The 25,968-nt window shown below is 41.6% G+C and overlaps 1 protein-coding gene across 18 annotated transcripts in view; it reads right to left on the bottom strand.

Annotated features, from left to right (window-relative positions):
* NRCAM (neuronal cell adhesion molecule) overlaps window positions 1–25,968 on the bottom strand; it is a 282,358-nt gene that overhangs the window by 66,071 nt on the left and 190,319 nt on the right. For 11 of the 18 annotated variants that reach the window (XM_029926953.1, XM_029926994.1, XM_029926962.1 and 8 more), the window contains exons 4-8: window positions 11,338–11,538; window positions 9,069–9,086; window positions 6,086–6,191; window positions 3,838–4,034; window positions 2,582–2,704 (exon numbers count right to left, since the gene is read on the bottom strand). In XM_029926953.1, coding sequence (XP_029782813.1) covers window positions 2,582–2,704; window positions 3,838–4,034; window positions 6,086–6,191; window positions 9,069–9,086; window positions 11,338–11,443 — 550 coding nt within the window. In that variant the 5' untranslated portion in view covers window positions 11,444–11,538. The remainder of the gene's footprint in view (window positions 1–2,581; window positions 2,705–3,837; window positions 4,035–6,085; window positions 6,192–9,068; window positions 9,087–11,337; window positions 11,539–25,968) is intronic. The other 7 variants (XM_029926971.1, XM_029926980.1, XM_029927015.1 and 4 more) reach the window with 1 other exon arrangement.

Here is a 25,968-nt window from a genome sequence, read left to right as displayed (position 1 = left end):
AAAGTGGGAAGATGAGGGGAACCTGGATGGCTCAGTCAGTTAAGCTTCCGACTCTTGGATTCGGCTCAGGTCAGGATCTCACAGTTTGTGAGATCAAGCCCTACATCCAGCTATCAGTACAGAGCCTGCTTAGGATCCTCTCTCTCCCTTTCTCTTTGGCTTCCTGTCTCTCTCTCTCTCTCTCAAAAATAAATAAATAAACCTTAAAAAATAAGATAAAATAAAAGTGGAAAGATGAGAAGATGCTTATCAGAGAAATGTAAATGAAACACCACAGTTTTAATTACTTCACACCTGTCAGAATGGCGATTATCAAAAAAACAAAAATGAGCCTTGGCAAGGAGGTGGAGAAAACGGACCCTTCGTGCACGGCTAGTGGGAATGTAAACTGCTGCAGCCAACATGGAAAACAGTATGTAAGTTCCTCAAAAACAGAACCACTCTGTAACCCAGCAATTCCACTTGTGTGTACTCATCCAAGAAAAATGAAAATACGAGTTTGCAGAGATATACGGTCTCCTGTGTTACTGCAGCATTATTTCCAATAGCCAACATATGGAAGCAGAGAAGTAGTGTTCATACAACAGACTGCCACTCAACATCAAAAAGAACGAGATCTTGCCATGTGGGACAACATGGATGGACCCAGAGAGCATTATGCTAAAGGAAATAAGTCAGACAGTGAAAGACGAATAACCGTATGATTCTGCTTATATGTGGAATCTAAAAAAACAGAAAGCAGCTCACAGATACAGGAAACTGTTGGTTACCAGAAGGAGGAGGGGTTGGGAGGGTGGGTAAAATAGGTGAAGGGGATTAAGAAGTACAAACTCCCTGTAATAAAATGAGTAAGTTAAGGGAGGTCACGTACAGCCCAGGGAATAAGTCTGTAATAATGTAATAACTCTGTACAGTGACAGTAACTAGACTTATCGCGGGATCATTTTATAATGTATAAAAATATGAAATCATTATAATGTACACCTGCAACTAATAGGACCTTGTATGTCGATTACGTGTTAATGAAAAAACATTAAAAAAATAAAAAGTAGAAAGAATAAGCAGACATGCCTCATGGGGTTGTTGTAAAAAACTGGTGAGATAACTCATGTAAAGATCTCAGCAAAGGAACTGGCACTTAGTAAATACCCAATAAATATTAGCCATTGTTGGCAATTAAAAAGAAAAGACCTGAAGGGGTGTCTGGGTGGCTCAGTCAGTTAAGTGTCCGACTTTGGCTCAGGCTGTGATCTTGTGGTTCATGGGTTTGAGTCCCACATCGGGCTCTGTGCTGACAGCTCAGAGCCTGGAGTCTGCTTCAGATTCTCTGTCTCCCTCTCTCCGTGCCCTTCCCCTACTTATACTCTGTCTGTTTCTCTCTCAAAAATAAACATTAAAAAATAAGGCTGAATGAAAAAATGTAACATGTTCCAAATAGTGTGAGTCCCTCCCCCTACCTTCCTGCTCATGGGCTTCTGCTGTTTCAGGAAATGGTGATTCCCTGTTGCCAAGAGCTCAGTGTTCAAGTCTGCAGTCACCTTTGGTCACTCCCTCTCACGCCCCCATCCCACTGCCAATAAATCCTGCAGGATCTACCTCTGAAATATATCCAGAAGCTGACCATTTGGCTCCCACCTGATGGCCACTCCCCGAGTCCATGTGACCATCAGCCCTGGCCTGAGTGACAGCTGTGGCCATCCCAGTAGGTCTCCTTGGCCTCCCCATGCCCCCTCTGCAATCCCCACAGGAGCTGAAGTGATGCTGTGCTATTTGTTTCATTTTCAGGGGTACATCACTCTTTCAGGGTCTCCCCGCTTCATTCGGAGCAAAAGCCAGAGCTTTGCCCGAGCCCTGGACTTCTCTGACCTTTTCTGTCGCCCTCCCCTCTAGGCTCACTCTGTCTGGGCAGTGTCCTCTGGGGCTTTTACGGGCACTGATCTGCTCCTCCCTTGGGGACCTACCCCCTTTCCTTTCCACTTGGACGTTTAGGGGCCTGCCTTGCTCTCTCCTCATCCCTTTAAAGCTCAAAATACTGCCTTTTTTTCCTCGCAGCACTTCTTTCCTACATGCATTTATTCTGCTTCCTTCTTCACCCCCCAACTAGTCCTACTGCATAGAATATGAGCTCGGTGGAAACAGGGAATTGGTTTATGTAGAGCAGTGCCGGTTCAAGAAAATCATGCTGCACGTGACATGTTATTTATTTCAATGAGTAATTATTCTCCTGAGCATCTCTGACACATTTTACCAATATTTTGTGAATCACGAGAGGTAACAGTTTACTGGGACAGCAAATAATCATAAGAACCTTGAAGAAAGACAGTTCCTATTTTTAAAACTTACAATTATCTGGGTCGCCTGAGCAGCTCCGTTGGTTGAAAGTCTGACTCTTGATTTTGGGCTCAGGTCATGATCTCGTGGTTCATGAGTTTGAGTCTCATATCAGGCTCCGCACTGACAGCATAGAGCCTGGTTGGGATTCTCACCCTCTCTCTCTCTGCTCCTCCCATGCTCTCTCTCAAAATAAATTAACTTAAAATTTTTTTAACTTAAAATTATCTAAAAAAAAATATAAACTTACAGTTATCCATCCAGAATATTATAGGTGGTGGCAATCCAAGTGGGGGTCTGCAGGGAAGGACCAGAGACTGGCCATTTCGAAGGGTTATTGGTTCAAGTTTTTCTTTGGTCCACAACGGTGACCCTAGGATACAAAATAATAACTTCTAAGTTACTTCTGCATTGAAAAATAAAAAGAGCACTAGAAAGAAAGACAGAATAAACTTTGGGGGAATAGGTAACTCAGAATTTATGTGCATTAAGATAACAAGAGAATAATTTTTAAATACAATGCTAAAAGTCAAAATGTGATTATTTTCATTCACTGCTATTAATAGTATAAATGTAGACTCAACAATTTCATGTTTAAAAATTTTTATTATTAGATAAATCATGAAGGAGATACATAATAATTTCGCTATAAGTATGTTCTTCACAAAAGAATGGAAAACTCCAGGGGCACCTGGGTGGCTCAGTCAGTTGAGCATCTGACTCTTGATTGAGGCTCAGGTCATGATCCTGGGGTCATGGAATCGAGCCCATGTTCGATTAAGGGCAGAGCCTGCCCTCTGCCCCTATCTAGTGAGTGCTCACTCTCACTCTCTCTCTCAAAAAAAAGAATACCAACTGTCAAAAGATTTGTTAAATAATTGTGTATGTACACTTGTGAGTATCAAAGAATATTATATATTAGGTATACTTATTTATAAGATTGGTATGAGAATATACATGATATGCAGATAACTCAGAATAGGTTATAAAATAGTATTTCAGAATGAGCTCATTTGGAATGCATACATACACATTTGCCTAGAAAACATGGAAAGAGCTAGCTTGAGTGGAAGGATTCATGAGTGATTTTTCAATTTCTTTTTTTGTAATTTTTTTTCCAATAATGAACGCAGGTAATAAAAACAGTTTTTAAAATGACCAGAATTGCAAGTGATTACCGTTCTTTAAATACATGCTGTTTAATTACATGTTGTTGAGAGACTTTGGGTAGTAACTACTGCAAAAAGAGTCATACTAATATCAAGGCTTCAGGCCACCCTATTTCCAGGGAAACCCTAAAACAAAATGTCAATTATCCATTATCCATTTCACACCGAATTTATTTCTGTCTGGCTGTTGAAAGTTTGTCCATATGTAAGTGATGTGAGAAATTAATAGTTTGATCAAGTCAGGAAAGAAACACTTCTCTTACTACTGGTGTTTTGTTCTGGACTTGCATATAACACATCCTGGGTTGGCAAAGCACGGGGCTAATGTCCCACTTACTGGATGGACGGACAACAATATTATTAGAAATTGCTGCTCCGCGTTCATTCCTGGCCGTACACTGATAAACCCCCTCGTAGGTCTCTGCTTTCCCTTCGCTCATGATGTTGATTGTGAGGGTTCCTGAGCCGGGCTTCATGGTGACCAGAGGGTCCTTATCTATGTCAAAATGAGTCCCATTTCGAGTCCAGGAGAAGCTACCCAACACATAAAGGATTAAGCTTGTTAACAGTCAAGAAAAACAGGATTACTTACTCTTGAGCAATTTCCTAGCAGTTCTGTAGGTTTCTAGAAATAGCGATTAGATTATACTATTCAGTAAAAGAGGTTTCTGTACCTACAATGTTTCATTGAATTGTGACTTGGGAAAAAGTACTGGCCATACATTTTAAGGTACATGTCTTCATTAGAACTAGCCGACATCTGTCTCGAGGAAATCATGCACACAAATTGCCTGTCATTTTTCAAAGAAAATATAGAAAGTAGGTCTCCCAGGCACGCTCTCTTAAAGCTTTATTAGCATTTTTATTGTAAACTCCATTGTTCACAGAGTTCATAACCTGTCTATAAAATTTTGCCCTGGGCTGAAACGTGACAAGAAAGGCTTTTCCAAGTACTAATACATATGTGCATTTGAAAGTGATCAGACCAAGTTCATGTCACCCAAATGCAAAGTGCAAGCTGGGAAGAGGGGGCGAAATAGGAAGAGTTCAGTGGTGTTTAAAATGCTGGTTATCAAAAGTGGTAACTCTTTAAAAAATACATCGTGAGAATTTTCAGTTCTAGAGATAATTTTGTAAATTCCTTAGGAAGTATTCCAAGTTGCCAACTGAAATTCCTCTTTTTCAGTTTTATTTATCTAAAGGACTGCCTTATTTTGAAGTTACAGCACCCATGTAATTAAATGCTTTATAACTAGTCACAAATCAACAGTGGTCATGCTCATACCAAGGCATGGATCTCGAAACTTCACTATGTTTTCCCGGATCACTTGGATTTCCCTTCCCACTGCTTAACCTTACATCAGTGGTTGACCCAACGTGGAACAGTAGGAGGTCGTGGTGGGCGGAGGGCACCGAGGCTGCAGGGGCCGGGAATGCTGCTAAATGCTGAGGTGGAGAAATCCTACCTCATAGGGAGCTGCAGGAAGTATTATGTCAGTGTGAAATGGACCGGGAACTCCGTGAAATGACATCACATTTGGGTTCAGGTGCTAGAGGTTTCTAATAATATGGCAGAACAGACTGTTTTGAAGCAAACCTCTGATGGATGTTTTTGACATACTTAAGTATTTACCAGATAGTGTTTCTCTCAGGTGCCAGTCTGTGACAATTGGGTGAGGCTAGCAATAGATCAGAGTTGAAAGATCTAGAGGGGCGCCTGGGCAGTTAAGTGTCTGACTTCGGCTCAGGTCATGATCTCACGATTCATGAGTTCAAGCCCGACATTGGGCTCCGTGCTGACAAGCTCAGAGCCTGGAGCCTGCTTCATATTCTGTCTCCCTCTCTTTCTGACCCTCCCCCATTCATGCTTTGGCTCTCAAAAAAAAATAAGCATCAAAAAAAAATGTAAAGAAATGAAAATCTAGAAACTTTCACTTCCTTCTTAAAAATCCACATTACATTCTAATAATAATAATCCAACTCTCCAAAACTCCCATATGTTACTGTGCAAGTTAGAGTATTTGCTATCTGGCTGCGGGACCTTGGCTACATTGCCAAGCATTATCAGGCATCAGTTTCTGTCTACAAAGTCTATTAGTTGTACTGGATAACCTCTCATGTCTCTCCCACCTCTAAAATGCTGTGCAATGCTCATGCCATAATGCAATGGAGAATCTGGAGTACAGAACCCTGCCAAGTCTGAAATCTCACTTAGGGCTATTTTATAGAACTCTCCAGAGCAAGGACAGATCTTTGATGTCATCAAATCCAACTTCTTTATTTTACAGATGAAGAAACTGAGGCCCAGAGGAAAAATGGGTACATCCATGCTATAAGGGCAGGAGAGCCATTAGAAGGCTTTCCTCCACATCTCGCTACAATTTTTGAGCATTTTGCAAAGGGCATGAGTACAGAAATGGAATTTATGGGGTTTCTAAGAAGAACACCCTGACTTTAATTTATCAGAAAGACAAAACCCTGAACTTACACATGATACTTTAGAGATAGGCAGGACTGGACATTAACTTCAATATGAATAGCAGTGCTTATTTTCAGCTGTGTAACAGAGCAGAAATCACACCCACCTTGGAGGAGGCTTCCCTTTGGCCTCGCACTGGATCACAATATTCTCTCGAGGATCAATAATGTAATCTTTTGGAGACTGGCGAATAATGGTTGGAGGCTGTACCACTTAATTGTAGAAAGAAGAATAGTGTAAAGAACTCATTTAAGATCATCGTAAAAATCATTCTGTCTATATCAAAATCACCTCCCCTAGATGAAATATGCCCCAAACACTTTTAGCAATTTCTATGGTGGCAGCACATACCTCATTAGATTTTTAGCTAAACGTCTCCTAAAACTTTGACATCAAGGCACAACTTCCTTTTGGTGACTTTATATGGACTCACAGAGCCCATTCTCCCCCACTGAAAGTTTGAGAAATCAATCACTAAGACAAGCTTCATATTAAGACAGTTTCTTTTCTGATGTAACCATGAGAAATTCTTCTGATTTTTTGACTCAAATGATGCTTTTCAGTAAAATTTAAGTTAGGAGGTAAATGAGAATTTCTTAGGAAAGAGTAACTGACTTATATAGTTCATTAGTGTGCTAATTTAAATTATTATATGTTGGGAACAAATCAATTTGAGAAGTTAACATTTAAAAATGGTTAAATCAGACACTTAGCATGTCTTATTAGAGGCAGGAAGTAGGAGGTACTAGTAACAAAGATAAAACAGTCTCCTTTAGAAGATCAGTGGATCGGTGGGGAGTGCTCTGTTACAGGAGACATTTCCACTTTACTCTTCAAAGGGTTATCCAATCATTTATTTTCAAATCATATGAGGAAACTGTTCTGACCCAGAACAATTAAATTTGAAGGAAGCCAGTTTCTGCACGTCCAATGCTCAAGTCACTCGTAAGATCACCATGCCCTTCCTGTGAAATCAGGATCACAGAATGTTAGAACAGGAAGGAAGGAGAAATAATCTATTTCAACTTCGTTTGTTGCGCAGGGCAACAAAATGGCTTGACTAGGAAGGCACATGGCAGAGAAGAGAACCAAACTCTCCCGGTAGAAGCGAATGCCTTGTACATTGCCAGGAAGAGCCATTTACGTAGACCAGTGGTTTTCAACCTAGGGTCCCCTTGTGGGACATAGGGCCATTTCTGGAGACCACTGTGGTTGTCACCACTGGGCCGGGAGATGTACTGCAATCTGTTGGGTAGAGGCCAGAGATGCTGCTAAACATCTTACAGGACAGTCCCCTTCCACCCAACAAAGACTTATCTAGATCATTTAAGCTTTTGATATTCTGGCTCTTCCCTTTCCTCCCTGCCCATGCTCTGTGCTTCCTGAAACCTCTTCCACCCTCTAACCAAGCATTTTCCGTAGCTTAGTAATTGCCCTCTGCTCTTGTTGTTTTTACTGTGGCTAACTGTTGCCAGAGCTAACTTTATCACTTCTGTACCTAAGGTCCTATAAATCTGCAAACATGGTTCTGTTCGCTTGTTTTGTCTCTGGTCTTGCCGCTGTCTACCACAACAGACACAAAAATGCTGGCTCTTACTAAATATCCAAATAACACCCAAAGTATAGGTGAAAAGCAGGGTTCATGACTGTCTTCTCTTACTGTGTGCCTACTAAATGCTGGATACTCAACATTATCATGTCCTCCTCCATTTAGAGCCACCCCCATCTCCTGCTCCCACTCGGCCAGCTCCCTGTCCTTGCCTCTGCCACCTTGCAGGGAACCCTCACTCTTGCTGTCCTATCAGTTCCCAGTGCTGGTTAGTACTTTGGTTTGGGGGTTAAAAACCAGTCTCTTTGCCTCTTCCCCGTGGTAAGACTTCAAGCCCGTTTCTTAATTTCTGCAAGCCCTCTTTTCCTTACGGGAAAAATGGAGTTTAAAAGTGGTATCTATGGGGTCTACCTCCAACGGTCACTGGGAGGATGAACTAAAAGAATGTGTGTAAAAGTCTTAGGACATGCTAATACTTAGTGGTTCAGTGTTAGCTATGTGCCAATTATGATCACAACCATTTTTATTTGGACCAGCTTCATCTTTGAGTACTCCTTTAGGCTCGGGAGTATAGAGTTCGGGATGATGAACAGAAGCCTCGAATTTCACACCAGGTGGCCAATGGAGGGTCTCTGTTAGGAAGCCTCCATCCAATTCCTTGTATTTTTCTACAAGTGACAGAGGTCTGGTGGCTTCAAACCCAGAACTTCTGTTCAGATGTCTACAGTAGAGCTGGTTAGATACCATTCCTGACTCCCAGGCATTTACAGTTCACATACGCCTCTGAACAGTGCTTAGGTCACCTGACAATGGATGAATGCTTTGAAGTACTAGGGGAAAAGGTGATTTTATATGGTTTTCCTGGTTAACCCAACCTCAAAGGACTTTTCAAATGCCTGAAAACTTTTTTTTTTTTTTTTGCAAACTACATTTTAGGCAGATACTAGACGCTGCTCCACTCACTACCAGAGATAGCAAAAGTTTTGCTCAGAGCAGCCACTCAGAAACGATGGGAGTGGGGGCTGCTTATTTGTCATTTGGACACTTCAAAACAATATGCAAATTCTCTGGGCCATTATACTGATGAAACACTGGTCCATACAGTCCTCAGGCCGAAGAAGTGTGGCAAGGGACAGAGCTGCTGACTTGGGCAAAGCACATGCACGCACTCACCTTCTGAAAGACACCAAAAGACATGACTTTGGCCCAGTAAGCATTTCATGGCTTTTAGAACCAGACAGTAATTTCCTTTAAATGGTGTGAATTTTCTCATTGAGTTACATCAGATGCGACTCAAGCTTGGAAGTTAGTAGAGCAGAATATTGGCAAAAGAAAGAGTAATACGGGAGTCCTCAGAATTCATGCAGGGAATACATTAAATTTGCTCCTTGGTATTTAAATGCAACGTTTAGCCATAGTAAATGCACATGCTTAAAATGACGTTAGTCACAAATCATAAAGTTGTGCACTCAATTCACAGCATTCATTCAAAAACAAAGACATGGTCAAATCTGCCTAGTAACTACAGAAAGACACTTACAGTCTTCAAGAAGTTTTGCTTTTTCCCCATCAATATCAGCAGGTGAGTGGGCAAACAGGATTAAAGAAAACCAGATGTTAGTAAAAAGAATGTTAGAACCCTGGAGATAAAAGGGGCATCTCGTCTATTTGGTTTGACCTAAAAAACCAGTACAGTGAAAATGGAAAGGATAAAGCTCTAAAAGGAAGACACTCCCAATCATGGTTTTGTTTACTCCTGTGGCAGCGATCCTGCATAAACATGTGGAAGAACAAAAGGAATGCTGTAGGCAAAAAAAAAAAAAAAAAAAGGATTCTTTTAGGAATAGGGATGGCTAATTCCATTCCATACATGTTCTGCTGGACAAGTAATTATGTTCAATTTGAAAAATAGCTGAAATCTACAATTAATCTGAGTTGTCACATACTGTGTCGCGTCTGATCCCATTATCCCAGACATCACTATGCACGTGGTCATAATACCTAATAATGGGACAGCTCTACAATGACAGTGCTCCGTCCACGCCAAATGCAACACTGATTTTCATTTTTTTCCTCCATTTCTGTGGTTCATCGCCAAGTCAGTAATGTAACTTCTCAGCTGGTAGCGGATTTCTGGTTCAGAATCCCTCCTCACCCAAGGGTTGCGAGGACCCACATCAAGGAGCGGTTCACAGAGAAGGGGTGTGAGGCACAGGGGCGGGGAAGAAATTACATTAACATGCAATTCAACTGATTCTGCCGCGCTGCCTGCTGCTGCTACTTGTAAAGGTTAATACAGGAGCTGGGTTGTCTGTGACTTTCTTTTCATCATGGTGATGCCTCTTCTCCATTAGCAGCGGTAATTGAGTTAGCCGTAGGTGACTGTTCCCCTCTGATTGCTAGATTAGGCAGTCAGATTAAGGGAGAATATATTTAACACAAGAAAGAACAAAAGCCCATTTCTCTCCAGCGCTTTTGTCTCTCTCCTACCTATCTGTTAGGGCAAATGCTTACTAAGGCAATCCAACTCCAAGGGCTCTAGCCAATCAGACGTTTTTGGTTTTGTTTTTGTTTTAACTGAAAGGAAGGTCAGTGAATTAATACTCTTTGAAAAATGAAAAATAATGATAAGTAAATAATAATGAATGAATATTTTTTTGAAAATAAATAAATAAATAATGAGACGTTGCATTTTATTGTCCACTAGACTATAGATGCGTGGCAAAGGAAGTCGCCAGAGTGTGGGGCAGACCCATATCTTCTTAATGTCTTCCTACTGGCACTTGCGATATCCTTTGGCAAAAAAAAAAAAAAAAAAAAGACATTCCCAACAATGAAATAGCCCCCAAGAAAGTACTATCTTCCTTGCATCCTGGAAAGCTTGCCAAACCGATGTCCTATTCAGGAAGCGAATGGATTTAAACACGTCACACAGATCAAGAATAAAGGATGAATCTGAAGTACAGTAACTGTCCAAATTTGAAATTCTGCTTTCCACTGCAAGATAAGGGACCAGTTGGAACCCAGCGTTATCTATATTTTTACTACCAGGCCGTCCAGAGCAGGGAGAAGGCAGCGTGCACCCCACTATCAGGAAAGTGGGGGGGGGATGTTACAGGAGTGGCGCTGTCCCATTTTAAATTGTGTCTTTGCAGATGACTTATTTTATTCTAAAAATTTACCTTTTGGTCTTTGATCACCTCTTTTAAGCCAAAGATCTCTCTCTAGGCTGCAGACACACGTCTTATATCCAGACTCCTATTTAAAGGGGCTTTGGCCTTGTTGCAATCAAGAGAAATGAATTATGGGTAGTCTGAGGATACTGAGGGGCATGGAGTTGGCTGAGAAACCAACCCCCAATCTTTGCAGAGTGCTCTGAGTGCATGAAGGGAGAGGGTGGAGTGGCGGGGCAGGGATAAGTGGAGAAGTCTCCATGACTGTTTTAAAGTGATTCATAGAGTTTTCTTGTAGGACTGCTTTGATCAAGAATAGCCTGTGGGGCGGATCAGGGGAGCCCATGATTTGCTCCTTCTCCATCCACTCCCCTGCCTCCCACATGGTACACAAAAGTCACCTGAGGAGGAAGAAAAATAATGACAGGGAGAGGACAGTGGTCTGACCAGTTCAATGACCATTTCTATGGTGAGACTCTTTATGAACACCAGGTGCTGGAGGTAAAAGCCAAATTAATTTTGATTAGCTTTTCGGTATCACACAGACACCTTCTCCATTCACACAGCTCACAGTGATGGGAAATGGGGGGAGGCTTTGACTCCTGGGCCTAATAGCTTTGAAACGTTAATACTTACGATCAAGTGGTACTTCTAATGCACTAATCATCTGGCACAGGTAAAGAATCAGGGCCACTCTGCCTACGGGTAAGCATTTCTTTTTCGGCATTATTTTAAGCTGCATTCGCTGAACTCCTGCTGAGACCCACAGACTGAATTGCCTTTTCTTCTTTCGCCAAAGATTTGCGTGCCACAGTTAAATAATGTTCATGCAGGGAACTGAAAAAGGGAAGAATAAGAATGATAGTGTTAAAAAAAAAAAAAAAAGAAGGAACCGAGAGAAGTCTGCAGCACAGAAGATCAGTTCTGTATTATACATGAACTCTAAAAAGGAGCTAATGTTTAAATATTTAATTCTCAAGGCTGAAATAGTCATTTATTCATACGTCAGCTAAAATAAGGTCAGAAATATTTGTAGTGATGTCAAGCAAAATCTGTCTACTTGGTCATCCCATTACAGTTTTCCCATTTAAAAAATCTCCATTTATATCGGAGGCTACTATGTCGTTCCTAATAGAAAAAAAGCCGGGCATATAAATCGATTGGAAAGTGTGTGTTTAGAGGGAAGGCCTAATGGCTTTTCCACTCTAGGGATTATCTTTGGGAAAATCCAGGGCACTGTGATAAATTTGCTTCCAACCCCGGACACTTATTTACCAGGTAAACTGCCAACCATCAGGGGCTCCCCCTTCCCTCCATGAGACTACGACATCAGGTAGTCGAGGTTCCGGGTTCCAGGCCTTTCTCGTGACACTCACCCTCTTCAACAGGGGGATCTACTGAATAAAGTTAGTATATCCTTAAATAGATAACAGAGAAACCTCAGTGATCTGGTCTCAATGTATCCTACCAACCTTGTCTTGTTAGCGTAAAGCTTGTTTGTTTGTTAGACTGCTTCTGTTTCTCCTTCTTGGATCTATCCTTCAACATGCCCTGAATTTTCCCACCTTCTTGCCTTTGTTTACTCTATTCCTTTTACCTGGAATGTTCTCCCCACCGTATTTCCCTATCAAAGTCCAACTTATTTCTGTATAGATCAGTTAAAATGGAAACATTAGTTGATCAACCAAACTAGAAGTCTTTCCACCCCCACTAAGAATTTCTGAAGATCCTTGTGGTTTTTCTTTTTTTTTTTTTTAATGTTTGTTTATTTTTCAGAGACAGACAGAGCATGAGTAGGGGAAGGGCACAGAGAGAGGGAGACACAGAATCCGAAGCAGGCTCCAGGCTCTGAGCTGTCAGCACAGAGCCCAATGCGGGGCTTGAACTCATGAACTGTGAGATCATGATCAGAGCTGAAGTTGAACACTTAACTGACTGAGTCACCCAGATACCAGTGAAATTCCTTGTTGTAATCATGATGTATATTATACAGATAGATACAGAAATAGACTTTTTTGGTTGTTTTTTGGTATGCATGCTCTCTCCCCTACTCCTTCAGGCAAAGCAGTGCCTCTCTCACTTCTGTATCCCTCGCCCATCACCTAACATAGTGTGCCTTGCACTTGAACGTATTCACCATACACGGAAGAACATGAGCACAAACATAGGATATAGACCTCTGTCCCACAGCCTACTCCTGCCTGGGATGATAGATTCAATCGTGACTTCTCATTAATGAAAACAGAGGGGAGTCACCAATGTCTCTCTCAAGAAGACAGAGGGATGTTGTTATTACAGCGGGTAGCTCCCACAGCTTAATTACTGAATGACTTGTGTGATTTTCATTGTTTCTGTAATTGTGTCTTTTTACAATATCCATCTTTCCCACTAGACTGAAAGCCTTCTAAAGGTAGGGACTGCATCCTTACTGTTCCCTATTGTGTCTCTAGAGCCCATCACAGTGCCTGGCACGTGGTAGGGAGTAAATAGATATTTATAGAAAAAGAAGGTGGGGGGAAGGGAAAGAAATAGAGATTTAAAATCTTTGAAGATGAGGTTGTATTCAGATAGTCTGTCTGACCGCCATCTACCTACGGCTATTTATATTCACACTGCTGGATTTGAAAACCAAACCCTTGTCTACAGGGTCACCTTAATTATCATCTCATGCTGTATATGGGATACAGATTAAATATATATAAGGAAAATGAAACAATGCTGAAAATATGTTTTGCTAGCAACTGAGTTCAGACTTGAACCTGATTACAATTATAGCTGGGACACTTAACAAATTAAACAAATTAAAAACAAAAAAAAACCCAAAAAAACCCCCAACCACTACTATGCTACACAGAGACATTATATGTACATAAATACTGTTATCTGAATGAAACATCTGCATATGTGGTTTCATTTAAGAGCCAAGAAATCTGTCTTTCCATTTACAATATATGAACAATCATGACCATTAAACATCAAGAAGCAAACTGAGAAGCTTGTCCAACTATTTCCAACCAAACTATATACACCAGACGGTCTTTCTCTGTGTGCAAAGCATATCTATGTCACTTAGTCAGGTTTACTTAGGTCTCTCGTGATTTTTCTGTTGAAATACCAGTTCTGCATTTCAATACAAACTTTAGGGAAAGCACAAAAAAAAAATGGCGCAAATGGCTCTAAAGCACATTGATGTTACACACTACGCATATTGAGAGAAACTATAAAATCCAACACCAAGATAACAAATGACGTACCTGCCTGCTTTCTATTTTGGGCTAATCTAGTTTATTTCACGTACATGCCTAGCTCTCTGATGAGGTGCTGGGGAAGGAAAACCCTTTCCAAAAGATGCACAAATAAACTGTAATGCCCACACAGTCTTAAGCAACAGCCCACAATTTCTAAATTCTTAATTTATTATTTACTTTGCCTGCATGCCTTAACTCTTCATCCTTCAAAAGAGAGGAAACTGCTAACCCATTTCATGGACAAGAAAGTATCTTTCGACCTACTCTACCTTTTCAGACACTACATGGAATAAAATATTGCCATTAAATCACAGGGCTGCATAAAGAAAAACCCCCAAATTATAAGAAAAACTGTGAAAGGACTCACTTGGAGAGACATGAGTAAATCCTCACAATGAGGGGGTCGTGAGCTAGGTGAAGTCTTTCTTCGGAAGCAGCAAGTTAACTGCATCAACTGCCACAAGACTGTCTCCAGAGCAGCTTGTTTGGAGAGGACAGAGCCACCGCCCTGCCCATCCTTGGACTCCAGCCTATGGAAAATCACTCACTCCTCCTATGTATGCCATCAGAGGTGAAAAACTCAATGCTTAAGGGCAGCATTAGGTCCCCAGCACTCAGTCTAAGTGAGAATCAAATACAGCTACAGAAAATTAGAGCTTCCTCTCTGTAAGAGTGATGTGCTCCGCTGGTCTCACAAAGAAAAACGACTCAGTATTGATGTCAATGCCCCGCCCTGCTAGGAGCCCATCTGCCCTGAGGTCCTACCTTGCAAGATGATGATCATCCTCTCTTACCTGAGAACCATGAATCAACACTACCCTGCTTATGCAATTACATTAAAATGAGTGAAACCCTACTTTGAAGTAGCAGGCATCATGTTCAGCCAAGGCTAATGAGTGTGTTGGTACAACACAGCTTGAAATTTACAAAAAAAAAAAAAAAATATCCGCACAGACATTTTAAAGCGTGCTTGAACGAGACAAATGGTAGGTCGGTCTTCAGAATATAATTTTCCCTGATATTTAAAACCACATACATTGTTAAAATCACCCTGGACTATTGATAAACAGAAAAGCCTTTTAATATTTTCCTTCATTTAATTCCATTCAAAGCAATTCTTTGCCTGTTACCTACAGAAGGGGAAGAAAAACCTCCCTTCTTTGGTAAACTTTTCATCATTGGAAAAGAAATACAAGTCAAGGTTCCCTTATTTCTTTTTGCCTAAAATACACATTAAATCAAAGAGCAAATACTCTCCTGCACTGTTTACCATATATTTTAAAAGAATTCATATTTATCCCAAGAAACATAGCTCTTTTGTTACCCATGTAAGAAGTCCTGTCATTTGAAAGAAATCTTTGTTTTTCTTTCAAGTGAAAGATGAAATTGGTTTAATTATGAAAATATATCAGCTTTTAACCAGGACCGGAAGACCATGCATTAATCCCCATATCATTCTGGTCTGTTTGTGCTTTTTTGGCGTCCCCACATGGGTGGTTCAATGTTGACCATACAACGTAACGTGATTTATTCTCTAAGCCAATAAACAAATAATGCTTATGTGACTTGATGCCCTTTGGCACACTAATTGTTGCTTTGGTGACCTGTCAGTGTCTGGTCTCACTAACTGGCCACACTAACCGGGTGTGACATCATCCTGACTGTGAAAGGCGTTTTTCAGCAGTCAACTTGGGGATGGTTACTTTCTATATTTTGTTAAATATTTACCATAAGAATGAGCCCATTAACATCCATTGTAGCCCATGCTTGCGCTTTTCAATCACAGATTTTTGAGTCTGAAACTATGGAAGGAAGATCAATGGGAGATGGACAATGGCTGCATAATGAACACATCAACAAAGTCACACATAACTCTACACACAACTACATTACTGTGTAAACGCCTCAGAAAAAGTAGTGTGAGATTATGTGCCCACAGCCATTGTAATGGTCTCTTCAAATAACAAAGCAAACTTTGAGAGGGACCAGGGAACATGTTTCTAATTTCCTTGTAGCTCAAAAGGATGTCCTAGGGTAGGGTTTCAACAAGGAATCTGGTATCTAGAACCTAGGATAGTATTCAAGGAAAGATGGACAATTATCAGGTGTTTTTTCCCAAATAATAGATGACAGAATACGTCTTGATAACAGTTCAAATCTTCATTCCTCAGAGCACTATAACTGGTTATCCCATTTGATATCCGTAGAAACCCCAGAAAACAGGAGAGCAGGTACCGTGCCTACTTGATAGGTGAGAAGAAAGAAAAACAATCACAATGGCTGCAATTCATGGAGCACCTTCATGTGCCGGGAATCATGCTGAGTGTGCTCCGTGCGTTCACTCATCTCATCTTGCCAATAACTCCAAAAGGGAAACTCTACTACACCTCCAAATTTACTGATACAGAAGCCGAGGCACAGATGGTACAGTCACCCACTTAAGGACACACACACAGTACGTGAAGGGCCAGACCTAGAGCTCTAGTTCTGGAAAGTTCTGAGACTTCCGGCAGACATACATCGCCACACCCCGAGGAGCCCCACTAGCATTTCCCTCCCTCTTGTGGCTTCTGATTTTGCATTTAGCTAAGAAGCAACTAGAATTACCAAGTTTAGTCACTGATGTTGAAAAAAAACCCTAATGGTTTCTGAATATTTTATATATATATGTATATACATATATATAGAGAGAGAGAGAGAATATACACACACACACACACACACACACACACACACACACATACACACAGAGACAGAGAGAGCGAGAGAGAGCGAGGGAGAGAGATCAGACAGAAGATCGTCACAGCACTGCCCACAGCACGACGGCAGGGGCTTCTTTGTGTGTGAGTCCCACATGAATAGTGTCAGCTGGAATTGTACCACATGCTGGCCCTGGCCTTTTAAAGGAACTGCTAGTGAGGACAGTGTGGACAAGATATGCTTTACAAAGTTAATTTTATTTTTAAATTTTTAAAAAATTTTTAATGTTTCTTTTTAAATTTATTTTTGAGACACAGAGAGAGACAGTGCAAGCAGGGGAAGGTCAGAGAGAGGAGGAGATACAGAATCCGAAGCAGTCTCCAGGCTCTGAGCTAGCTGTCAGCCCAGAACCTGGCGCAGGGCTCGAACCCACAAAATGTGAGATCATGATCTGAGCCGAAGCCGGATGCTTAACCGACTGAGCCACCCAGGCGCCCCACAAAGTTAATTTTAAAAGTAGGCAATATATGCACACGGAAAAACATTCATAAGGCACAAAAAATCAGAAATTCAAAGTAAGCAACCTAGTTTTTCCCTGAGAGGTTATGATTACCAAGTTTTGCAAATCCTTCTAGAGCTATTTCATGGTAAGAGGTATAAACATATGTAAAACGATAATTTAAGGATCTCTTGAATTTAGAAAAATTTATACAAGCCCTTTTGTCCATGAAGTTAGCGCATAAAAATACCAACGCCTTTCAATGAGATCTAGCTTTTTGCAACCCATGGCATTAATTGAATGCTGGCTTTTTTTCACATGTCCTTTGGTGAGCATAGCCAGTTATAAGAAAGGAAATAGTAGGCAATGATATAATTGAGAGATGTAAGACAAAGGATAAAGAATGCTTAAGAAAAAGTCCATATGGGTGACACTAATACTGACCCTGACCAACGATGGCACTTGTCACCCTTGTATATCCAGTTATCCGCTGACAGCTGTCAGGATCAGCTGGACGTGTAGGAGAGCTGACTGGAGAAGGAAGCATGGGTGCAGCAAGAAAGGGAACAGATGCCTCTCAAAGGAAGACTTTCTCCTCCCACCCTAAATCCAATCACAATTAACTATGAATGAAGAGGCGGTTCCACCACTCTGAATGCTCACTATGCTCCCTCTGTCCTTCTGTGTTGACCCCATCACCCTGACCAAGGCTAGAGGAATCAAGGGTGGGGGTCTGACCAAGGCGGCAGCCACGGTGAGAGTGCGGGATGACTGGCTGTTTTAAAGGGCTGACGAGGGACCAACAAAGTGGGAGCAGATTCCTCTCTCAGGGGGAGGGTAAGTACGAGGCAGAAGGGCAAGTGAGTCGATGGTCTGGAATGGGAAGAAAGGCCAAAGATCACAGAGAGGCAAGGCAGCATGAGAAAGCACGAGTGAGCAGAGGATAGGAGGTGTCAGGAGCAGAAGGAAGCCAGTGGGCAGCGACAGGGTCAGTCGAAACAGGGACAGATTGTCACTGAGTGACTGCAGCATCCTGGAACACCTGACAGGTGATAACAAGCGCCTCCTTCTCTTGAACCGTGATAACCAGGCCTCTAAAACTCCTGGCACCCCAGACGATGTCCCCATTCTTTATGAGGTTTGCCAGAATAGTGGTTCTGGTTGAAACGTATTCCTGTCTTTCTTCCATCCAAGCCTTCATTCTAGCAGGCCAGGTAGGCCGTTACTGGGTGGCTCACTCCTCACAGCATCTGTATCCTGCGGTCACCTCTCACAATGATGCTGGATTCAGTCACATGACCTGCTTTGGCCAATGGGCATTATGCAAGTAGAGGTGTGGTGAGCATTTGCACATGGGGCTTGGAGTCTCCTAAGTTCTCTCTAGGAAGCCTGAGCTGCACTGCTGAGTGATGAGAGGCCAGTGGAAAGAGACCCTGGGGAGACAAAACTCCATCGCCGACACTCTGGGCCCACCTGAACTCTCAACTGAGAACCACTGAGCAAGTGGCTTGTGAAACCACATGCAGGACCAGAACCATCTGAGAACAGAGAACCAGTTATTGGCCATCTGAGGGTTAACCCTTGGTTTCATGAAAAGCAACACATTGCTGTTTTAACCCACAATACTTGGGGGTGATTTGTTACATGGCCATTGATACCTGGAAAGATTCATAAGATAAACTGAGACAGGCTGTCTCCTCTGACCAGAAAGACCTTAATACACACCCTGGGGGGCGCTGGTGAGTCCCATGCACAGATCTCCTTGGGAGATTATGGCTGGAACCACAGGGATTCTAAAGGAAGAGTCTGGCGATGCAGGCTTTTCCCTCTGAAATGGTCTACCTTCCGTTTTCTACTGAATGTGCTTCCTTGTATACATATTGGCACAGTCAAGAGGCACAGACTTAAGTTACATTTCTCATGCAAAACTTAAGATGGTTACTGCTGATATCAAGCAAATTTCCTTGTATGAAAATAAATGTGGGTTGTGTCTAATTAAGAGTCTTAGATATTATATCAATTGATTTCTAATGCAGAAAAAGCAAACCCTGAGCTAGAGAACAGGGTGAGAGAGAGAGAACTCAATGTTGTTAATCTACTCCTCCCACCTTCCCATCTCCATGAACCAGCTGAGGATTCTAAGCTCAGTCCTGGCACCTACTGGACCCACTTACTCTCCCAGCAAACAGGGAATCGGAACAAAGCGGGAGGAGAAAGAGAGAAGCCACGCCTTAGAGACAGGTCTACTTCAACACACGGTCTACTCCCTCTTGGTTTCCTTTAGATTATAAAACAGAAACAAAAGTCCCGATTTTTAAACACTGAAAAGAGGGAGCTGCTTGCTCTAAAGGCAAGGTCTGAAAAATGGAACTGTAATTCTGAATACAGGTCTTGATAACCATGTATCTGGAAATATCTGTCCAGCCACGGGAACAAGCTGGGGCTTTATTTATCTTCTTGTAAAGTGAGATTTTCCCGGAAAAGGTGTAAGGTTCAGAAACAACTTATTAAAACTTCCAGCATAAAGGCCTTACAGGATATTAGTATTCTAAATGAGCAACGTCTTCTCCATCTGTCAAGGAGACAAAATGGCAGCCACTTAATGGTAGATAATAGCACTGGGGATGCCTGGTGGACTAGTCACTTAAGAAAAAAGTCACATTTCAAAGATAAGAAGCCAGGACTTATAAACTGATATTCCTGCTAAATGGTATGAACTATGTGGAATGGAGAGGCAAGGCATGGTTCAAAATCTCATTATGTGCTCCTCTCCTAATGGGCCTGCAGGTAGGTTTGGGGAGGAGAGCGGGAGAGAGAATAAGCAATACTGCAGGGAGAAGCCAGCCCCGTGGCTCAGCACAGGACGGTTTATATCTCACTCATGCTAATGTCCAGTGTGGGCAGACCGTGGGCTCTGCTCCAGGCTGATGGCAGTGCCACCATTTTGTAATGTTGCCATCTCATCATGTGACTTCCAGAGTCCCCATATTCTCCACCCAGAGCTGACACACACATCGTCTGCTCACAACCCTTTGGCCAGAAGTAGTCAATTTCTCTGGCGATGTCTAGTAAGCGCCACTAGTCTGCCACAGAGATCATGCTCGAGTCACCGCAGATCTGCAAGGTGCTTTTTCTGGGAAGGGTTTCCAAAGCAGCATCGTATGGGACGGCCATCTTAATGTGTCATCTCAGTGATCAGTCAGAGTCCAGGAGGAATGAGAACCAGGGCTCTGGGAGGGCTGACCATCCGTGGCCACCTCGTCGGCCCTCCTCCTAGCTACATTTCCAAATCACTCTCTCCTATTACTTGGGCTTTCCCCAAACACAAGCCTGTGTGCAGGGGTGAGGAGGCAGAAGGCTCAAATTTCTCAAATCCAAGGGACATCATTCCTGCCATGTCAGATGACTATAATCTTCCCAGTAACGTTTCCAAATATATTTTGCTAACATACCCAGGCTCTGTAGAATCACAATAGGACCATGGAAATGAGAGATGGAGACAGACGTGACATGAAGAATTGTGTTCTTCACTTGTTATGAGTGCTGGGAAAGGTATATTATCATAAATGAAATAGCTGGAAATCCTTCATTCTAGCCAGAGGCGATTTCACCTAAAGAACAGATCCGCTGATATGCATTTTGCACTACAAAGGATTTATCAGCAAAACAGGGAAGGAATTCATGAAATATTTAACTCCTAATGCACTTCATTTTCTTTAAGCTGGCCACGTGGAAATCTGCATTTATTAAAAAAAATAAATAAATCAAGAGAGTGATCCTTTGCTTCCAAAAGAATTTGTCAGATTTATTCCAAAGGGCATCCAGCTCCTTAGCAATTAGAATACAGTACGATTTCCAGGAAGTGAAATATTAGCTCCTTAGGAGTCCATACGCTCTATAAAGGCTAAGCATACAAAAGCATGGATGTTAGAAACAACTTTCTCCGTGATGCTGAAATATAATCAACCCATTTATCAAAGCTGTGGAATACTCGGCTGAGTGTTGTGTGTGCTAAAAGACATGGACTTCTCAGGAACTGCTTTTTCTGAGAAGATCATGTTCTATTTCTCCTACTGCTTACAAGGACTCCAGAGAAAGGATATATTCCATGATGCACTGAAAGAAATAGCATTTCCAAGAGCCAATTAGGAATGCCAGCAAGAAGAAAGTATTTTGGGTCCGAGTGTCCCGCTTCCTGGAAGAATCTGGAGAGAAAAGCCTCTGGTTTCTGTCCAAGTTGTTTGATAAGAACATTACATTTAGAATCACTGCCTCTTTGTGCCTCTACAGGTGCATTTTCATGGAGCCACTTTTGTGGGTAAACTGAACCTTTATTTCCTAAAGACAAACAGGTGTGCCTTTCTGGAAAGCCAGCTGGGAAATAAGAAGGGAAAGTGACGTAGGAGGACAAAGGCAAAGCAATGAAAGATATACTGGAGATGTAAGAAATTTCCATGTTACATTATTATTGTCTTTCTTTTTCTTTTCTTTTTTTGGTTTTGAAATTATGGCCATTCATCAAGAAACTAGGCAGAAAAATACCTGCGAAAAATCATTCTTTTAGGCACATGAAAGAAATCTCAAAGATTTCCAGGGAAACTTCTGTAAGGGCTCATGCTTTGAACATCTCTAAGGTCTCCTCCAGCCCTGGGCTTTGGAGTGTGAGCTCTGCACCTGTGTTAAGGTAAGTGCAGCCAAAGAAAGCAGCCACCCAGAGGACAGCCACCAATGTGCCCCAGCAGGAAAACAGGACCAAGACCAGAAACTGGAAAAAAAAAAAAAAAAAAAAGAGGCCCAAGCAACAGATTCTGCAAGGCCACTGGTTATTAAATCTGGTGAACCTGGCAAGACAGAGATGGAGACATGAGTATGAGACACACAAGACTATCTCAACAATGGGCAAAATGACATGGGCAGGGGCGGGCAAGGCTGTGCCCAGTTTCTTCTCAGAGAGGAGGAGGCATGGGGCTCCTGGCGGAGGCTGAGCAGTGGTTCTGGGTCCAGGCGCCACTTGCAAGTATCTCTGTGTCCAGTGGACACCACTTGGGCAATAGGAGAGGAAGTAGTTTGTGGAGAAGGGGATTCAAAAGCCTGGAAGAACAGCCAACAGAATCTAGAAATGAAAGGGGTGGGTGAAAAACAAAACCAGCAGAGGGGCACCTGGGTGGCTCAGTCGGTTAGACATCCAACTTAGGCTCAGGTCATGATCTCAGAGTTGGTGGGTTCAAGCCCCGCATTGGGCTCTGTGCTGACAGCTCAGAGCCTGAAGCCCTCAGAATCTGTCTCCCTCTCTCTCTGCCCCTCCCCTGCTCATGCTCTGTTTCTGTCTCAATAATAAACATTAAAAATTTTTTTTAAATAATAATAATAATAATAAAAAGAACAAAACCAGCAGAAAGGTGAGAGGCGGTGGGAAGGACACCCAAGGAGACCACTAAGAATAATGGAGACAAAACCCAAAGACATTCCTAGAGCTGAAAAGAGCATTAGGTGTGAGTACAGGGACTGCTCAGGTGTGAATGGGAATCAACAGTTGAAAGTCCTCTTTCTCCCAGCCAGGTCAGCTGAGGGGAATAAATTTAGGAATTCCCTGGGCTTGCATCCAAAGGTTAACAAGACACCTTTCTTTTGCTAATTAGCTCCACTCTGGGCAACTTCGTCTATAGCCCTATTTACCTGTTTACCTAATTTGGTCCTTCCTGTGAAAGCAGCTTTCTGCTATAGTACTAAATTGGGGGTGCTTCCGCCCTAATATCAATCTTGTTTACATCGTATATCTTTATTCTATATTGGGGCCTTTGCCCCACTCTCTCTATACCTATTTACCTCATCTTGTTTACCCAAACTTGGGTGTGAGCATCCCAAGGCTTTCTAATTCTTTATGCCTTGTTACCCCATCGGTGCAAGCCCAGGGAATTCCTAAACTTATTCCCCACAGTCAGCTGGCTCAGGATTAAGCCAGCAAACATGGGGGATTTGACACCCAAAAGCAAAGGCAATAAAAACCAGATAAACAAGTGGGATTATGTCAAACTAAAAAGCTTCTGCACACCAAGGGAAACCATCAACAAAATATAAAGGCAACCCACTGAAAGGCAGAAAACATTTGTGAATGATCTGTTTTATAAGGGATTAATACTCAAAATATATGAAGAGCTCCTACAACTCAAGAGCAAAAAAAAAAAAAATCTGATAAAAGAAATGGAAAGAGGACCCGAATAAACATTTTTCTAAAGAGGACACACAGATGGCCAACACATCCATGACGAGCTTCTCACTATCACTACTCATCAGAGAAATGTAAAATAAAGCCACAAGAAGACATCAACCTTACAGTTGTTAGAACGGGTATTATCTAAAAGACAAGAAGTGTTGGTGAGGGTGTGGAGAAAAGGGAATCCTTGTACAGTTGGTGGGAATGTAAATTGGTACAGCCGTTCACTTAAAAAAAAGTTGGACAGTCAGGAGAGCCTGTGACTCTTAATCTGAAGGTTGTGAGTGCAAGCCCCACATTGGGAGTAGAGATTACTTAAAATAAATAGAAATAAATAAGTGTGATGTGATTTTATATAAACGCACACAAACACACACATAAATGAATACTATTCAGTCATTAAAAAAGGCAATCCTGCCATTTGCGACAACATGGATGGACCTTGAGGGCATTATGCTAAGTGAAATAAGGCAGAGAAAGACAAATACCACATGCTCTCATTATATGTAGGATCTAAACAAAGCAAAGCAAAATGAAACAAAACAAACCAAAAAACAAAGAAGCTCCTAGGCACAGAGAATAGACTGGTTGTCAGAGGCAGGGCTGGTTGGAGTGAAATGGGTAAAGGGACTGCAAAGGTACAAACTTCCAGTTATAAAAAAATAAGTCACGGGGATGTAACGAACAGACAGCATGATGACTTTGGTTAGTAACACGGTATTGCCCATTTGAAAGTTGCTAAGAGGATAAAGTGTAAAAGTTCTCATCACAAGAAACATATCTTGTAACTAAGTATGGTGACAAATGTTGTCTAGACGTATCAGGGTGATCATTTCACAACATATACAACTATCAGATCATTAGGGTGTATACCTGAAACTCACAGAATGCTGTGTGTAAATTAAACCTTGGTGAAATGAACTGACACCTTCTCATGCAAATAGCAAAACGTGCAGGGAATTTTTAGAGGATTCCATTAAATTTAACTCAATAATCTGAGAATCAATTATGTACAGATCAATGGCTGCCTGGGGGTGGTCAGAGAGGATAGGGAAAGCTGTGGTTTGGGAGGGGTGTGTGGCTTTTTGTTTCATTTTGTTTTCTTGTTTTGTTAGGAGGAAGCTGTTTTTCGTAGTCCTCAGCAGAATGGATGCTATAAGGCATCTGAGGCCAAGTTATAACTGTGTGAAATGACAATAATACACCTGCCCTCCTGACCGCGATCATTACCACAACCACTAAACCATAAAACAGGCTGCCAAGCCCTTGTTGCGACATCTAGAAGATTCTTGGTCATTTTTAAAGAAATAAAAGTCAATAGCTTCCATCCTTGATGTAAAATGTAGGAGAACAGCTCTTTGACTTTCATTAGGTAGCTTCTTAAATATCATACTGACAATAATCCAGAAAAGAAAAAAGATAATAAATTGAACATCATCAAAATTAAAAACATTTGGTTTTCAAAAGGCAGCAATAAAAAAATGCAAAGCCAAGACACGGACTAAAAGACAAGTATTTACAATCACATATCTAATAAGAGACTTGTAGCTGCAATACATAGAAAACTCTTAAAACTCAAAAATAAGAAGACAATTTGATTTTTAAAAATGGGCAAAAGATATGGATAGGCATTTTCTCACAGATATACACATGGCTAATAAACCCATGAAAAGATATTTGATGTATTAGTCATTAGGGAAACGCAAATTACAACTGGATGAGATATCACAACGACCTACCTAAAGAGCTGTATTCGAAAAGACTGATAAAATCAAATATGGGGAGTAACTAGAATTTCTGGACATCGCTATAAGAATGTAAAAAGGTATTGCTGGGGCATCTGGGTGGCTCTGTTGGTTGAGTGACTAACTTCAGCTTAGGTCATGATCTTGCAGTTCACGGATTTGGGCCCCGTGTTGGGCTCTGTGCTGACAATGTGCTCAGAGCCTGGAGCCTGCTTCTGATTCTGTGTCTCCTTTTCTCTCTGCCTCTCCCCTGCTTGCACTGTCTCTCTCTATCTCTCAATGATAAATAAATGTAAAAAAAAATTAAAAAGAAAAAAGTATTGCCACTTTGGAAAAAGTGTGGCAATCCTTAAAAGTTAAACATACACTTAGTATATACAACCTAGCAATTCCACTCCAAGGTATTTAACTAAGACTGGTAAACAGAAGACACACAAAGACTTGTATGCAAATGAAGATGGCAGCATTTCCTATAATAATCAACAACTGGAAACAATCCAAATGTCCACCAACTGGTGAAAAGATAAACACAATGAGGTATATTTATGTAATGGAAAACTCAACAATAACAAAGAATGAATGGCGGATATATGTGTCAACATGGGTACAACCTGAAAATTATGCTAAGTGAAAGAAGTCTGACACAAAAGTGTATATGATTCCATTTCTATGTAGTTTTTAGAAAGGTAAAACTATAGAATCAGAAAACAGATCAGCGGCTGCCTGACAGTGTGGGATGGGAGGGGACAATGGGTAGGAAGAAATTTTGGGGGAGGTGATGGTAGTATTCTAAACTTGATTGGAGTGAAGTTTGCACAACTGTATTGATTTACTAAAATTCATCAACCTACACTTAAAAGG

The sequence above is a fragment of the Suricata suricatta genome, chromosome 2 (genome assembly GCF_006229205.1).
Source record: "Suricata suricatta isolate VVHF042 chromosome 2, meerkat_22Aug2017_6uvM2_HiC, whole genome shotgun sequence".
NCBI lineage: Eukaryota > Metazoa > Chordata > Mammalia > Carnivora > Herpestidae > Suricata > Suricata suricatta.
Note: the sequence above shows the minus strand (reverse complement) of the source record. Positions and strands in the feature narration are given on the sequence as shown.